At 35.1% G+C, this 18,393-nt stretch overlaps 2 protein-coding genes across 2 annotated transcripts; both read right to left on the bottom strand.

The window, feature by feature from the left end:
- Nucleotides 1-221: 221 nt before the first annotated feature.
- On the bottom strand, nt 222-1,199 carry LOC112542892 (olfactory receptor 14I1-like). The gene has a single exon (XM_088142926.1). It carries the CDS (start codon nt 1,197-1,199, stop codon nt 222-224), a length of 978 nt encoding a protein of 325 aa, XP_087999052.1.
- A 9,513-nt stretch (nt 1,200-10,712) lies between these two features.
- LOC148215530 (olfactory receptor 14A16-like) lies at nt 10,713-11,672 on the bottom strand. Its single transcript, XM_088142925.1, has one exon. It carries the CDS (start codon nt 11,670-11,672, stop codon nt 10,713-10,715), a length of 960 nt encoding a protein of 319 aa, XP_087999051.1.
- Nucleotides 11,673-18,393: the final 6,721 nt, after the last annotated feature.

Raw genomic sequence — 18,393 nt, 5'->3', positions numbered from 1 at the left:
CATCCCATTTTAGCACTGAATATGTTACCTAGCCTGGTAATGAAATGTTTGGAAGAAAAGAACCAAGCTCAGAGAACCCCAAGGACTCCACAAAAAAACCCTATATTTTAGTTTAAAATCTTTTCATGGAAATTACTCAAATTTCACATCATCATCTGCATAATTATAATTGTTTTATCTTAAGAAAATAAGTGTGTAAAATGTGAAGTGTGATTTCTATCTCACTTTTTTTTCTTTCCCTTTAACATAGATAAAAAGGTAGATACATGGTTCACTGTTTTCTCAAAAAGAAATGACCGCAGAAGTTTTGAAAGAGCAGCTTTAAGGTCTTTGTTTCTCATGCTGTAGATTAATGGATTCAGCATGGCTGGAATTATGGAATAGAGTATTGTAATTATAAAATCAAGATGTGATAGTTTGTCAGATATGGGCCTCAGATAGGCAAAGCAACCAGTAAACAAAAATACAGAGAAAACAATGAGGTGAGGTAGGCAAGTGGAGAAAGCCTTTTTTCTTCCTTGAACAGAAGGAATTCTCAGAACAGCAGAGAAGATCTTCACATACGTAATAACAATGAAGATGAAACATCCACATCCTAATGTAATACTGAACATTAGAACTCCAGTTTCAGTTAGATATGAACCAGAGCAAGCAATCTTAAGTAAATGTGGGATTTCACAGTAGAACTGATTGACAATATTAGAGCAAAAAGGAGTTGTAAATGTTCCAATAGTTTGTAATGCAGCATCAAGAAAACTAGCAATCCACACACTGTCAACCATTCTGGTGCAGGCTTTCCTGTTCATTATCATTTCATATTGCAAAGGATTGCAAATGGCAACAAACCGATCATAGGCCATGACAGTCAGGAGGGCAACATCAGAGGTCAGGAAGAAAACAGACAAGAGGACTTGAGCAACACACCCTGAATAAGAAATATGCCTTATTTTCATAAGGCAGTTAAAAACAGCTTTGGGGATAATAACTGAAACTGAGCCAATGTCCTGCATTGCTAAGTTCATCACAAAGAAGTACATGGGAATGTGCAGGTGGTGATCAAAAACAACAGCAATGATGATGAGAAGGTTCCCTGTTACTGTCATTAAATACAGTGTCAGTAATAAAGTTACGTACATAATCTGTAGTTCCCAAATCTTTGAGAATTCCCAGAGAAGAAACTCAGATGTATTATTATCCATTTTTAATCATGAAGCAAAAATAGGACAGCTAAATATTTTCTATTCTGTGAGTTTGGAAAGATATGAATAGCATCTGTTCAATGTTCAGTAAACTTTCATTAAATCTGTTGGGAAAGAAAAGTGAAACAGACTGATCTTTTTATCAAGACAGTTAGCTGTGTATTCCACAATATCAATGTTGCACTATGAAAGCTCTCAGCAATCCCTTTCTCTGCATCATTTCTGGCGAATTCTCCATCTTCATTAATTTTATTGGCCTCTCCATTTCAGTTGTTTGTCAAAAAGTTTCAGTGTAATATAATGCAATGCTTTTCTTCAAAAAACAGCAAAAAGAATTGTAGAGGTTAAAGAACGATAAGCAGAAAAAGAGAAATTGGGAAATTCATTTCTCTAGAGGATGATTATGTTTAAAGTTGCTATGGTTTGAAGATATTGGAATTCAGCCATCATGAGATATTTACACCCTCTAGGTTTATGTCACGGTGTGATCTCTAATAGCTCTAGAAGCATCCTTTATCTTTTCTTTTTGGGATTAGCCACATAAAATGCATTTGGCAAGTGCTGATGGAGCTCATGTTTTAGGATGTATTGTCCCCCCCCGGGAAAAAAAAACAGCACCATTAAAAGATGCTCTTTAACATTGTGGAAGTCTCCAAACAAGAATTAGGAAACCCTCCAAATGACGACTATTTCTTAGTGGTACCATTTGAAATATAGAAAGAAAATTCTGAAGACCTGCTTTGCATCAGAACCTACTTCAGCTGCTTATGAATGTTAAAAACAAAAACAAAAACAGAGACCCATATGAATAAGTCCTGATCTGATTCAGACCATCATCTGCATTAGTTGTTGAACCAATTTGATTCAAATTAAATAAGATCAAAACATCTGAATTGGTTCACATCAACTGATCTGAAACTAGGTTGAATGAAAACATGCTGCATCTTCTAATCAATAGACCTTAAGCTCAGTCTTTAAATTAATAGATCATGTCTGCTATGCTAATTAGATATACGGTGTGGGTAAAGGTAATGCTTAACATTTTATTTTTAGACTATAATAATGTCTGATGAAGTTCTACTTATCTTATTTTCATTTTATATCCAGAATAAAACTGCCTGAAAAATAATGATTATAAAAGGCCTTAATATTTCTAAGCTATTTGAACTAGAATTATCATTACAGGAGAAAAGGTAGGAAAGCCTAGGCTGGATATGTGCAGAGAAAAGGGTAGAAATAACTATAGTTCAAGGTAAAAGGGAATAACTCACCATCTTTGTTCATGCTGATTTCTTTATATTTTTTTCTTAATTTTTTTCTGTGCAGCCATTGCTTAGATTGAATGCTGTGCAGCCATGAATGAGATCTTTGCAATTTCTCTAGTCTTTTCCTGCAATATAATAAGAGTTGATCTCCACTGGCAGTATAATAAAGCTTTGGTGGGTTGGAGGTTTTCTATGCTCTATGGGAGAATGCCCAAGGGTCTGTATTAGTGAAGAATTCTGCAAGGGAAAAATGCTGATGTTCTGATTCTACAAACCTTATGTTGGAGGTGGGTGGTTAAGTATTATTACAGTTATTTAAAACACAAGAAGATGTTGTTGTGACATACACAGTATCATTATTTAATAGATGCTTACACAGAATATTACACAGATGCTCTTAGATGGTGATATGAGGCACCATTCTGAGTCTACTATGATATGAGCAATCCTTTGAGATTTATTAATCCTTTTCAGTTATATTTCTTTCATGATTCTAAAAAAGAAGTTCATAATGTATATTACATATTTTAGATAGGTGGGAGCTGCAATGGGCAGCTGATCAAGAAAAGTCATTGGCACCATTTCAATGAAGTTAGAAAAAGACTTATAGAACCACTTTCATGCTTCCTGTCTTCGATTAGCAGGTGTAAAAATGGTGCTTGGAACTTCTTGTGTCCCTCAGATGACACATTCCATTGAGTTCAGCATTTCTTACTCTTCAGACAATATACTGTAGGACTGCAGTGTTAATTACCTTTGGTAATACTAAAACAAATATGCAAAATGCTTGCAAGAATCAGCTGATGTTCTCAAACATCATACTGAGATGTGAGGGAGGAAATGATATGGTATGCTGCTATGGCCCCTGCCCTGTGGAACTTCATCCCCCCTGGAGATCATATTGGCACCAACTCTGCTGGTGGTTCACAGGACCCTGAAGACGTGGTTTTGCCAATGGGCATGGGGCATGAGAGGGTTTTGGAGCTAGTGCAGTAGCTGTACTGATTGCTTTGATGAATAGGATTATGGGCTGTGAGGGATATATATATATATATATATATTCAACCATGTCAATGTGATATAATTAATATTTCTCCATCCCTCTCTCTTTCTCTCTTTTTCAAACAATTTCTTCATCTTAAACTGGCACAGTTGAAGCTGGTATAATAATGTGCTATGATCTATTCTGGTTGTTTGGTTGCTTATGGGAATAGCTCTAGAGCGATGTATTTTAATTTTAAAAATTTAGCCCAACTTGAAATTACCATCTCTGCTAAGCTCCTTTCTTTAATTTAATAATTATAGAAACATCTTATTCATGTTGGAAATAGTCATATTCAATTATTCTGGTAAGTGTAGATGGAGGTAATTGTTTTTGTTTCATTAGTTTTAAGCCAGCATTTTAAAGTTCCTCAGTTAAATGTAGGATTTAAATTATGGCATTTCTTTAAAAGAATCCTTTGAATGGCCTTCTCATCTCTACATTATGATCCACAAAATTAGAACTATAAAGAATGGCTTCAAATCAGAGCCTTCAATTCTATTTGACAACTTAATTTGAATCAATCACTCTATCTGAATGATCAACCTTGGTTTAGAAAATGAATGAAAATGTTTTCAAAGAGTTCTTATTGAATATTGGCATAGCCCTATGTTCTAAATATATGTTAAAATTGAAAATGAGTGTATATTTAAAGAAATGATAGGAATTTCCAGCAGGTTACAGTGTACATAGAGAAAATTTTATTTGCCTCTTTTTAAAAATAAATTTTAAAAAAGCCACATACTTTTTTTTTCCCATCAATGGCTCTGAATCGACTTAAGACTTTACATTTTGGCATTCCTCAAATAAATCTTTTGGTGTCCTGCACTTCTCATTCTCCAAATTGGAGTTTATTTAACCTACTTTTGAAATTAAAAGCATTTGATTGACCGAAATGAATAATACCTAATATCATTCAATTCATAGAATTACTTACAGAGTTGATTAACTGAATCAGATTGAATCATCCAAATATGGTCAGAATTTTGATCCACTACAGATTACTAAGGTATGCATGAGCAAAAGGATTTGGAATGATAACTTCTGTTTAACAACTTAAATTTCATTAATAAATCAAATTGGAAGTTAATAAGACTTTGAGTTTAAATGAATTTGCATTTCAAGACAATCTCCAAAATGAACATTTAACTATATATTAAAATTGAAAATGAGCGTATATTTAAAGAAATGATTGGAAAATGTCCTGTAAGTAGTTTAAAAGAAGATATGGCAAATCTGTAAATTGACAGAGATTAACCTCAGCCTTTAACTTCAGAGAATTACATTTACCAAGTTAGTGCAATTTTTTACCTAAATAAATCAGCAATCTCTTCTTCAGTAACTGGAAATTACCTCTGTGGAGAGTAATATTTATGTTTGGTGGTAGATCATATTCATGTGTTACTAACTTTTAGTGCTGCTTGTTTTCATCTCTTCCTAAAAACACTGCCTGAACAATAATGATTAAATGAATAATGGCTGACATTATGATCTGTTTGTTTTAACTGGAACTGTAATTGCTGGAAAAGGGAAGGAAAGCCTAGGATCAAAAATGAAAAGATGAAAAGAAGAAATAACTTATTCAATATAAAATTACTCACCATCTTTATTCATGCAAATTTCTTTATTATTTCCATTGTGTTTGTGCCTCTGTCAGTGAGATTTTATCCTCTGCATCCATTAGGGACTTTTTATTTAATTCTTCTTGTGATTTTCCCCAAAGTTATTTACAAGTCAGTCTCCATTGGCAGCACAGAACAGCCATTGTGGATTGGAGGTTTTTCTGAACCCCGTAGGACCATATTATTTTACTGGAAGAGTTCTATAGAGAAAAAGACTGATCTTCTGATTTGGAGACTCAATAATGGGAGAGAGTATATTGTTGGGCACTAAATTTGGCTGTGGTTTTAACATAATGGAGATGTCAAATTTCTCTGTTTTGTTTTTTATTATAAATTTTAAAATGCCATGTTTCAATGCATGTTGTCCTATTTTATATAGTACTGGAATGTTCAATGTCATTATTATTATTTAAAACTCAGGAGGATGCTGTTGGTACTTGTGCAGAATAATATACTCATCAGCAAATAAAACCCTAAAGTGGACAAAGGACAAGTATATTTTAAAAATGACAGAGGACAGCTATACTCCATAGTAATTGCCCATATACAATCTACAACTATTCCTGATTATCCATACATAATCTACAACTATTCCTGTAAGGAATACCCCTACAAATATATATATAAATTCCCCTCTCACCCCTATGGGTGGTATGTGTCTTCCTCAATCTCAGGTCCTCTACCAGAGGCCTGGGAGTTTGAGAGTTCTGCACAGTATCTTAGCTGTTCCTAGCACTGCACTGTTCTGGACAGAGAGGCTGATGTTGTTTCTGGGATCTGTTGGAGCCATTCTCCCAGCTTAGGAGCCACAGCCCCAAGTGCTCCTACAACCACCGGGACCACTTTGGCCTTTACTTTCCACATCCTCTCTATTTCCTCCTTCAGGCCCTGGTACTTCTCTAGCTTCTCATGCTCATTCTTCCTGATGTTGCTGTCACTTGGCACTGATACATCTAGCACTACCGCTGTCTTCTGGTCTTTGTCTACTACCACGATGTCTGGTTGATTGGCTGGTATCTGTCTGTCTGTCTTGATGTGGAAGTCCCACAGGAACTTAGCCTTGTTATTTTCCATGACCTGTGGAATCTCTCATCTGGACTTGGTGGGGACTAGCCCATATACCGTACAGATGTTCCTGTACAAAATGCCAGCTACTTGGTTGTGCCATTCAGTATATGCTGTTCCTGCCTGCATCTTACACCCTGCCACTATGTGTTGGACTGTCTCTGAGGCCTCTCTGCACAGTCTGCACCTTGGGTCCTGTCTAGAGTGGTATACCCATGCTTCTATGGATCAAGTGCTTAGTGCCTGTTCTTGTGCTGCTATGATCAGTGCCTCAGTGCTGCCTTTTAGTCCAGCCCTTTCCAGCCACTGGTAGGATTTCCCAATGTCAGCCACCTCAGCTATCTGTTGATGGTACATCCCATGCATTCATGCATACATGCATGCATGCATTCATGCATTCATGCATGCATACACACACACACACACACACTGTGTGTGTGTCTGTGCATGCATGCATGTGCATGTGCGTGCGTGTGCACGTGCGTGCGTGCATGTGTATATGGATCACCCAGCAAGTTGAAATATATATATTCATATATATATATATATATATATATATATATATATATTTCAATTTGCTGGGTGATCCTATAAATCAGGGATTTGTAAACTTTTGCCAAGTAGGAGGTGCATTCAACACTTTTTCAGGGATTGAATGTGGCACAAGTTGGTAATGAACATTTAGCAGCAACATCAGCATTATGACTATTTAAGGGATGACGATGATGTTGATTTTGTAAGGCTAAGTCAAGTTGTTCTTAAGCCTTCTTTCAGACTACAATTTAGTCCTATTTCCTACCAGAATAATGAGAATTGTGCTGCCATGTTTATTCACATCCCAGTTAAAGAGATGAACGTGAGAGTGAGAATGAGTGTAGATTGAAGGATATAAGAATACTGAAGGGGGCTAAAATATTTTTTCTCCCATTCCTGTAGCCAAGTTGCCTCTGTAAGGTTTGCCCCGTTCGACAGAGAAACTCCCGTGACATGTGTGGTTCACAAAAGAGGTTTACTCATGGGTAACGTAGCAGTCACAAGCAAAGCCAGGACTGGCTTGGTACATTTACATTACTCCTTTATAGTTGTCTCAATCCCCTCGCGGGCCCCGTTGCTAGGTTACATATTACAAATTAGATTGCAGATTGCCCCCTGTAATCCCCCGCTTCTACTGGAATGGCAGGTTCAGCCCAGTTCTCTTGTTTCTTTGATTGTTGCCTTCGTTGGGGCTTCTGTTCCGCGCACAGCTGGGAGCATCCCCTCACGAACTGATCTCTTCCTCAATTCCTCAATTCCGCGCCTCTCTCCTTTGTCCATAGCGCCCGCAGCCCTCTGGCGTTAACACAATGCATCCGCTCCAGATTAGTGAAGTGGCGCCAGGGGGCCCATTCATTAGCTTGCGGTTTCGCATTTCCTCTTTCTGCGCTAGCGCTCGAGCGGTGAAATTGACTAAAGCGCGGCTGGGCACGTTCCTAGGCGTGCGGTGCAGGCTGAACCTGACAGCCTCATGCAGAGCTTTTGGACCAATGGGCTTGAACTTCTTATGGATTTTGAAGGGTATGCTCCCTCCTTACAAATGAGTGATTCCCAAAGTCAGTTAAAAATCAGTAATAGAAAATCATCATCAGAAGTTCTATTGCATCTTTTGGTTCATCACTGAAAGCTGTACTTACATTTCTGATTCTGTTGTTTTCCTTCCTTCCTTCCTTCCTTCCTTCCTTCCTTCCTTCCTTCCTTCCTTCCTTCCTTCCTTCCTTCCTTCCTTCCTTCCTTCCTTCCCTCTTTAGATTTGTGTGCCTCAGGCGCAATGCCTCAGGTGCTGTAGTATCATTATTTTAATTCTGCTTTCCGCTTGATTTCTAAAGGGTTTGCTATATTGTTTTCTGTTGATTCTTGTTAGCTATCCAGAATTCATATGAAAGATAGGCAGCTATATAAGATGTATAAATAACATAAAAATATTTCCATATTTTTAACAATAAAACCAAACCACCATGTTTATGAACTCAACAGGAATTGAGTTCCATTTATTATTAAACTGGGGGAAAACGTTTCTCTGATCATTAGAAGGAAAAGAGATCTTTCATCGCACCCACAACAGAGAATTTGGAGTGCTGAAATTCCACCATTGATGGAACTTTATCAGTCCTCTAGGATGGACCTGCTTCTACCCTTTAGCGCAAGTGCTTTGTTATTTATTGATACAAGTTTTCCTGAGCAACTACAAATGCCTTGAAAGAGTGGTTTGAGAAAAGAAAGCAAGAAGCCTTCCTTAAAGGTGAAAATTCATCCTAGGCTGAATCAGGTGCTTAACAGTAGAGATCATTGGAACCCAATCTCTATATAACCTGTGACCATCTTTGGAAAAATACAGAGCCCTGGGTAGTGCAATGCATCCTCTCAGGACTCTGAAATATATATGAATGAATGAATGAATGAATGAATGAATGAATGAATGAATGAATGAATATATATATATATATATATATATATATATATATGAATATTCATTCATTCATTCATCTGTATATACATATTCAAACAGTACAGAGAAATCTAAAAGAAAAGGTAAAAGAAAGAATAAAAGAAAAAGAGAAAAAAGGTGTGACAAGCGAGAAGTAAAAATAGGAAAAATAAAATTAACCAAAGAAACAGAAAAATAAATGACTTCACACCTTCTTTATAACATAAAATAACAAATCCTTTTTCTAATCTCCCTTCTTAGTATTACAAAAATCCCTTCAGCCCCTCATTTAACTCTTTTTCAATCTTCAAATCCATAAATCATCACTTCACTTTTCTCTGTTTTCAGCAAAAAACCCATAAAAGGTCTCCAGTCTTTTAGAAAAGTACTTATTTTATCACTGACCAAACAGGTCAGTTTTGCCATTTGTGTCAATTCTGATAGCTGCACAACCCTTTCCTCCATTTGGGGAATTTCAGAATTTCTCCATCATTGTGCCTATACTGTAGCAGTCTTGCAGCAGTAACTATATATAAAATCAATCTTACATTAGTTTTTTTTCCCCCTTAACTGACTGTCCTTAAGTCCCAATAAAAAATAGGTCTGTTTTTTTCTCGATATTAGTCTTTATTTTTTTATTTTTTATTTTTTGTTTTTTATCCATGTATCTTTTTGTATGTATTTTTTTAAGTTTTTTCACAATTCCACCATGCACTGTAAAATGTCCCTTCATGCTTTCCACATTTTCAACATTGATTTGAAGTACCTTTCTACATCTCTGATAGTTTCTCTAGTGTCATATACCAGCAGTACATCGTTTTATAAAAGTTCTCTTACATTATAATATGATACGAATTTCAATCCATTTATGTTGTTAAGATGCAGTTTTAGAGTAAGAGGTCACTATATGATTTATCTATATCTTCTGTATAAGAAGTCAGAAGTCATTCTTTTTGTAATTTTTCCCTTCTTCCCTTTTCTTTACTTTTCATCACTTTTGTATTCTCTCTTTATTTCTAACTCTTTCATTTTTTACTTCTCTCTTTGATTATTAGTTCTTGTTTGCTTTTATATGAGATTCAGAGAAGGCATACATTAATTTAAATGTAAGATTTGATTAAATAAATACCTATATATTACAATGGGGAAACATCAAAATGCCACTAGTCACTTCTTATTGTGAAATAATGGGGTGAAAATAGTGGGACAGTTAGGTTATTTAGGAACAGGACTGTTTATTTTTTGTATTGTAATGTATTGTTCAAATTTATTGGAAAGCACACTCCATAGATAAAGCAAAGTAAAATTAATTAATTAAAATCAAATGCTATACATTCTTCTATACATACGTGTGTGGACTAACTGATATACTACGTGCTATTATGAATAGTACACCTTGATTGAAGAATTATGGAATTGGTTACACAATTTCAGAATTGATTACACAATTACCGAAAAGTATAGACTATATACTCCCCCTTATCCATAACGATTGGGAAATGAAGCTACTCTATTTTTATATCGCTCTTATTAATGATATTCTTTCTAACTCATCCTGGTGACTCTGGCAGTTTTCAACTTCACATAGTATACAGAGGAATTAGAGATGGTAAACGCTACATTTCATTTCAGTTATTCTATGCCAGTCATAATTAAGCTGGTTGGGTTCAAACAGACTCCTTAAGGAAGCAGAACTGAGCTTGTTAACTTGTGGTAAGTACTTTTTAGGGATACGCTGCAGTGCAGAGAAAATCAGCCCAGGAAGAGATAGGTCATTTAGACAATATCTCTGTTCTTTAAGAAGGGGGGAAAAGAAAAAAAAATGGGTCAGGCACAGTACAGTTGTGAAGAAAATTGCACAGACTTTTCCCCATTCTCACTATGAGTCAGGGCTGTCTCAGTGGACCATAACAATATTCAGTCTTAACTGAGATGATTCCAATCTCATAAATGAATAAAATAAACTTTCCAACTTAAGCTAATGTATTGGAAAGTGGGAGAGGGTTTCATAAGTATTTACTATACCCTATGTCTGCTTTCTTAATTTCCTGTTGAAATTCAAAAATTGGTAGATGCACAGTTCATTCTCCTTGAAAAGAAAACCAATAACTTCTGACCAAAAAGTCTTGAAAGAGCAACTTTGATGTCTTTGTTTCTCATGCTATAGATTAATGGATTCAACATAGAGGGAATAATGGAATACATTATTGTTATTATGAAGTCAAGATGTGATGGACTGTCAGCTCTAGGCTTTAGGTAAGCAAAATAAGAAGTAACCACAAATAGGGAGAAGACAATGAGGTGTGGTAGGCAAGTGGAGAAGGCCTTTTTCCTTCCTTGAACAGAAGGAATTCGCAGTACAGCAGAGAAGACATGCACATAAGTCACAAGGACAAAGGCGAAACAACCAAATCCTAATATAGCACTGAAGACTAGAACTCCAATTTCAGTCCCATATAAACCAGAGCAGGCAATCTTAAGTAAATATGGGATTTCACAGAAGAACTGGTTGATAATATTAGAGCAGAAAGGAGTAATGAAAGTGACAATAGTGTGTAATGAAGCATTGAGAAAACCAGCAGTCCATACATTACCAACAATTTTTGTGCAGGCCTTCCTGTTCATTATCATTTCATATCGCAAAGGATTACAAATGGCAACATACCGATCATAGGCCATGACAGTAAGGAGGGAAACATCACAGCTCAGGAAGAAGAAGAACAAGAGGACTTGGGCAACACATCCAGAATGAGAAATAGTCCTTATCTTCATCAGAGAATTAAAAACAGCTTTGGGGATAATGACTGAAACTGAACCAATGTCCTGCATGGCTAAATTCATCAGGAAGAAGTACATGGGGGTGTGAAGGTGGTGGTCAGAAATGACAGCAGTGATGATGAGAAGGTTCCCTGTTACCGTCATTAAATACAGCATCAGTAGTAAAACTATGTGAATAAATTGTAGCTCCCAAATATTTGAAAATTCCAAGAGAAGAAACTCAGATGTGTCATTATCCATCCCTAATAATTACAACCCTAGAAGAAAAACAAAAAAGAATTGTTAAAATATTTCCTATTCAATAATTTTTGGAGTGATATGGACAGTACTGGTTCATGATTTGGTGAGGATTATATGAAAACATTCTGAGCAATAGCATTATGTAATTGTGTTTGCTTAAAGTTCAGGGTGATGACTCTTACAGATATTTAATCACTGTCAAGTCTTATGTCAAGCATTATTCTATAGTCTTAGGCTTAGAGATATTTGAGTTTGTTTTTTTTAATAGCATTTTCTAACACTAATTTCATCAGAAACATGAGCCTAAAGCAAACTGGTCTTTTTTATCAAGTCAGATAAAAGGTGCTGGAAGTTGGATTTGAATCCAAGTGCATTCAGCCGTGTGAGTGTGACATAAATGAGGTTTCAATCTCTCTCTCTCTCTCTCTCTCTCTCTCCCTCCCTCCCTCCCTCTCTCTTTTTCTTTTTTCCAAACAGTTTCTTCATCTTTAACTGGCACAGTTCAGGCAAGTATAATACTGTATACTATTGTTACTTACTGAAATGAATTCAATGTATGATAACACACAAATATTTATATTCATAGAATGGACTGTTATTTTTTACAGGGATAGCTATAGAACTATGTATTTGAGTTTTCTAAATTCAGCCCAACTCAGAATTCCAATGTCTGCTAAACTCCTTTCTTTAATTTTTATGAAAACATCTTATTTGTGTTGGGGTTAGCCCCAATTAATTATTTCGGCAAGCGTGGATGGAGATAATTGTTCTTATTTCATTATTTTTTAAGCCATCCCTTTAAAGTTTCTTGAACTGCAGCATTTGAATTATTGCATTCATTTTTGTTTTTGTTTTTTGTTTCGAAAAATTCATTTGGATGACCTTCTGATCTCTACCTTGTTCTCCACAAAAAGAGGATTGTGAAGAATGGCTTCAAATGAGAGCTTTTAATTCTAACTGATAATCTAATTTGAGTGAATGAAAATATTTTCAAAGACTCCAATTTAAATATTGCTACATCCCTAAGTTTTAAGGATATAATAGTGAAAATAAGGGCTTATTTAAATTGATTAAAGGAAAATAAATTGAAAGCTGATTAAACCCAAATCTCAGCCTTTAACCTGAATAAGTGAAGAATGTCTGTACAATAACTGAAGGTGGGGTTGAGAAATGTGCGGAAAGGACTTCCTTCCTTTATTGTCACTTGATTAATTTAAGATGTATTAAGCTCTAGTGCTGTTTATTTTCATCTCTCTCCATAAATAAAGATGCCTGAAAAATCATTTCTCCATAGGCAGCTAACACTTATTTAATAATCTGTATTTTATTGGAACTGTAATTGGAAAGGAAAGGGAAGGAAAAGCTTACAAAGAAAGGGAGAAATAATGGATAATTCAAAATGAAAATAAGTGAATGTCTTACCATCTTTATTCATGTTTATTCACGCAGATTTCTTTATTTTTTTGTCTTACTGTCTTTCTGAAGCCATCAGTAAGATTTTATGCTGTGTTGCATTTCCATGAGATTTTATCTAATTTTTCTTGCCATTACCCGAAAGGCTTCTCCCCACCCCCCGGGGGTGGGGTGGAATAGACTATCTCCATTCATAGCATAAAAAAGCTTCTGTGGAGTAGAGTAAAAAAAAAAAAGCAACAAGTTACTTAAGTCATTGCCCATGTGTCTATTATTACAATATGGCGGGGGGGGGGGTGAAGAGAGAGAGAGAGAATGAAAAATAGATAAGCAGTAAATCTGAGTATTAGAAAATCTAAGCTGTCTCAATTTTATAATGTTTGATTTAAAGATTAAGGTTGGCATGTTATCAAGTCCTACTAACAAGTCCATTTACTTTGGTTTTATGTTGTGGGAGGTTCAACTTCAGCATAATTACCATTACTTAATACTCAGAAGAACGTTGTTCTGAGCATATTGCCCAGCTGTCATTAGAAAATAAGTTTCTTCTTTAAATAACGACAGGATGGTGGCATGCAGCTGAGTTCTTTGTAGTATAAGTAATCCCTAAAAATATTTGTCAGCCCTTTTCAAGCATATCTGTTGTGTTTAATTAATTAATTAATTAATTGATTTATTTATTAAAATTGTCCCTGCCCATCTCCCCCAAATGGATTTCAATTACCTTGAAAATCAGAGAGTGGCAAAGATTTTTCTGTGTAGGAGCTGTTCCCAGCCATCTTTTGGAGAGGTGGCAATCACGATAGGAAGATTGATCATGAAAACACAATGGAAACATATTATGGTTGTAGGTGATGTAATACTGTATATTGATCTATTTATATCTATCATCTATCTGTTTCTTACATTTCAAGAAAGGTTTTGGAGAGTTTGTCCTTCACACTACAAAATCTCAGGAAATTGTGCTGCAAACACACCATTTGTATGAAATCATTATTTTATGTTAAGCCTAGTTGATGTCAGTAGAATAATAACTATAGTTTTAGTTTTGCCAGAAATGTTGAACAGGCTTCCAAACTGAAGAAATATGAAGGAAACCTATTAGATGAGTTCAATCATACTGAAAATAGGGGGATTTATGGTACCACATACAATCTTTTTTTTTTTTTTCCCCAACTAGCTTGTATGCTATTTAAGCACAGTTTAATAAGAACAGATTGGAAAACGCTGCTTTACTGTTGATATATATAAGAAATGTCTGTTCTTTATTTTCCTCTTCTAGATGTTCATCATAGAGACTCATTAGAAGATTTCTCCCTTCATGGACAGATTGACTGACTGACTAATGGATTGATTGATTGATTGATTGATTGATTGATTGATTGGCCCTCAGTCAGATTTCCAGGCCCCCCACTCAAAACAACCCTGGGTTCTATACTAATTAAAAGCATTAAAAAGTTAAAATAACAGAATCATGAAAAATAAAAGATGACCAAATGGGAGACATTCACAATAAAAGCAAAACCAAACAAGCCCAACCATAATTTGCCCCAATATCTCAGGAAACAACCAGGTCTTAGAAGACACGGCTACTGGGCCCCATTAGATGGTACAGTTTGATAGATGGGATTGAAAACACGATTACTCTGTCAGATATGTCAGGACAAGCAGGCACCTCAGGAGAAAGTTGTTCCCTTGTTATTTGAGGGGTGTACCATGAAGGGTTTCCTATTTGATAACCAGCACCTTGTTTGCATCCAGAAGCCTACTGACCTCTACAGTTCATGTAGCAAAGGTCTTACCAGGGCATTCTTGTGGCATATCCATAAATATTTACCTTATTCAGGGCCAGCTCAAACTTCTGAGAGGTTTTCAAGGTTAGCCATATAATATCTATTTTATTAACCCAGAGAAAGTCACTAAGGCATACACCTAATCTTACAGGTTCAACACATTATAACTGATATAAAGAGATGCTTTAAAGCCTCTGATACAGCTATTGTTATGATTGATGCTTAGGGAACAAATGTAAACTGTGTGGGGAATTCCCATCTGGAAAAGATTTTCAAAAACCAAATATAACTTCAGTGCTATGTGTTCTTCTTCAAAAATGCAGAAAATTTAACTAGTTGTTAGTTAAAAATGGGACCTTTGGTATCCCTAACCTAAAAATGTGTCATCCTTTATGTTACCTACCTTTTGACGAATACCAAATTGCATGGTATTGGATGGCTTCACTTGGTATAAATTCTCCTTCTCTGGCTCTTTTGAAATTTTGACACACAGTGTTAATTGCAGGATTTGGGGTTCTAAATAGATGGCATTATTAATTAAATCTATTTGGAAATTGTGGTATATCATTTTTGGAAATTTTCATTTGATTCTTTTTCTGATACCAAAATGACACCATGGGGTCATGTAGACCTTAGTATTGATTAAAACACTTGTTATATGGGAAATTATATTGCTGCTGTGATTTTTATTTTAGAATAATTATTCGGTGTTGCAACGTTTTAAATCATTTTCTATGTTAAAGGTTAAATGCCATTTTTCTGTTGCCACCCATTGGCAGTAACTATAACTACAATACTAATTGAAATTTGGCCCAGTGTTATTTTTAGCTACTGACAGATACATTAGTAAAAAATAAATCACTAAATCTAATGAGACTACCCCCCATTATTTTTACAAATAATTGCCATGTATAAATAAATCCAAAATGCAAATTTTAAAAACTGCATGGAATAAGGAATTGGAGATTCACATTTTGTCTGAACATTAGAAAACTAACTTTACATCTGTATCAAAAATTTCAATAGATCTTACACAATTTCTGACTTATTGAACTCCACTGCATTTATATGGCATAGGAATCAGTAAACTATGTTCTTGGCAATGCAGTGAGAATAATGCTTCATTAACAGGGAAGTTTTTGAATGTACTCAAGTTGTTCTGTTCTGGGAAGAAGAGGTTGCATACACTATTTGATCTGAGATAGTTTTAATATACATCTAGTACATGGAAATCGATCACAGCATAGCAGAAATAGATTCCTTGAACTCTTCTTATTGTTAAGAGACTAGTACTTCAACATTGAAAATATAAACTTATGTTCACAATTACCTAGTGAATTAAAGACCTGATGTTACTTGAGACTTGTGAATTGAAGGCCTGATGTTACTTGAGGCTACAGGTATAGATTATAGATGGACAATTACAATAAAATATGCTAATAGTTTAATGAGCCTGATGTGTAAAACAGTATATACATGTATAGACACACATTGCTTTACTGTTTATTTTTTTTTCTCTGTTCCATTTAATTAATTAAAACAAGGCATTAGAAAAGAGTAATCAACACTTTTTGGGCCAGTTTGAGCTTTGGTTTTCTTCTTATTTGGATGCTATTGTCTTGCATCTGTCTTCTGACTTCAGAAAGGAAATATGTAAACTTATCCATGTGTCTTTGATCTTAAATAGAATATATAACCTGGGAAAGGGGTACATATATAAGGAACTAGTAGTCATTGTTGTCTCAGTTAACTTAAACATGTATTGTAAAGGGTCACAATTCAGAAAGAGGTATATTAAAACTTATGGACTTGTACAGTTAAAGCCACTAAAATGGCAGATTGTAAGCAGGATGATTATTCTCATTATAGCCAAAAGCCAAATGACGATAAGCTGATAAATATTGAAACATTTACAAACAGACATTATTCCTTGCATGCTTCATCTCTTATAGTTTTTTTAAATAATTGATTGCTATCCTTCCATTGTCTCAAAAATTGTACATACTGTATATGTGTGGGTGTGTTCATACCCACACATATATAGACAATGAGCTAGAATCTTAATGTTATTTAGAAAAAAAATTCTAAGAGCACCCAGTGCAGAAATCTATGCACAAATCTGACAGTCTTCATTTATACAAGGTAGGGGAACTTCATCCATTACTATCAAGCTTTATTTTAAACTATTTCTCCATGCAAATTAATGAGAATAAAGGTTCAGATTTATCCAAAGCTATATTTCCAAGATAAAATACCTCACACCTAAAGTGAATTGAATCAAATGACCCTATTTTTCAAGTAGTAAAATTTCAATGGAACCAAACTTTTCTCTATTCTCTGATTATATCAATATAATTACAGTCCAAATTAGCAATCCCCAGTGTTGGTCTTTTACATTACATTTCAGGATATTTTCACATAGCCTTATAAAAATAAATAAATAAATTGTGTGTGTGTGTGTGTGTGTGTGTGTATAATTTCCCTGAAGATAGGCTTTCAAATACTTCAGCAATTAAGAAACTGGGGGGGGGGGGGGGGCCGCACATGCCAAATCTTGGATTATCTCAGAAAATTAAGATGACTGGTTTGGTCATTTATACTTGAATGGTAGACCAAATATAAGCTTCTATAGCTTTATCTTTTTAAAGTAAAAATATGAAAAATAATAGTAAAATCAGAATTTGAATATCCTAAAATCTAATATATTTATGTAAATATTGCTATTGCTTTGTTATGTTTATAATTACTGAACCCTGAAGCTAAAATATTGGAATATATATATATATATATATATATATATATATATATATAATTAGTATTATGGGGCCCTATGGAGGGCTGATAAAGATAAATATGGCCAGGGCATACAAAGGTCTAAATGCAGCACTGCATGAATTTACCAGGAATTGAACTTGACTTGAAGACTGCCTGTATGAGATGTGAAAATAAAAGGAAGTATTGGCAAGCCCCTTTTGAAAATGTTGCCAAGAAAACTGCAGGGACTTCTCCCATACTCACCAAAGGTCACTCTTGGCTCAATGGATCATGACAACGTCAGTTTTCGCACAGATGAGATCAGTCTCATAAAAAGATAAAATAAAATTTCTAACCTAAAGTAAAGTGCCTGCAATCAGGGGGATGATTATATAAGCTTTATATCCTGTCTGTTTTTCTCTTTCCTATTCAAATGAAAAAAATATAGTTATATAATTCACATTTCTTCAAAACAAAATGACCTCTGACCAAACAGTCTTGAAAGAGCAACTTTGATGTCCTTGTTCCTCATGCTGTAGATTAATGGATTCATCATGGGTGGAATAATGGAATACATTATTGTAATTATGAAATCAAGGTGGGATGGGCTGTCAGACATGTCTCTTAGATAAGCAAAGGAACCAGTAAACAAAAGTATGGAGAAGACCGTGAGGTGTGGTAGGCAAGTGGAGAAGGCTTTTCTCCTGCCCTGAACAGAAGGGATTCTCAGAACAGCAGAGAGGATCTGCACATATGTAGCA

Source organism: Python bivittatus, unplaced genomic scaffold (genome assembly GCF_059951505.1).
Source record: "Python bivittatus isolate LINGU-HERP-01145 unplaced genomic scaffold, Pbiv_v1 ctg000470_np1212, whole genome shotgun sequence".
Lineage (NCBI taxonomy): Eukaryota > Metazoa > Chordata > Lepidosauria > Squamata > Pythonidae > Python > Python bivittatus.
Note: the sequence above shows the minus strand (reverse complement) of the source record. Positions and strands in the feature narration are given on the sequence as shown.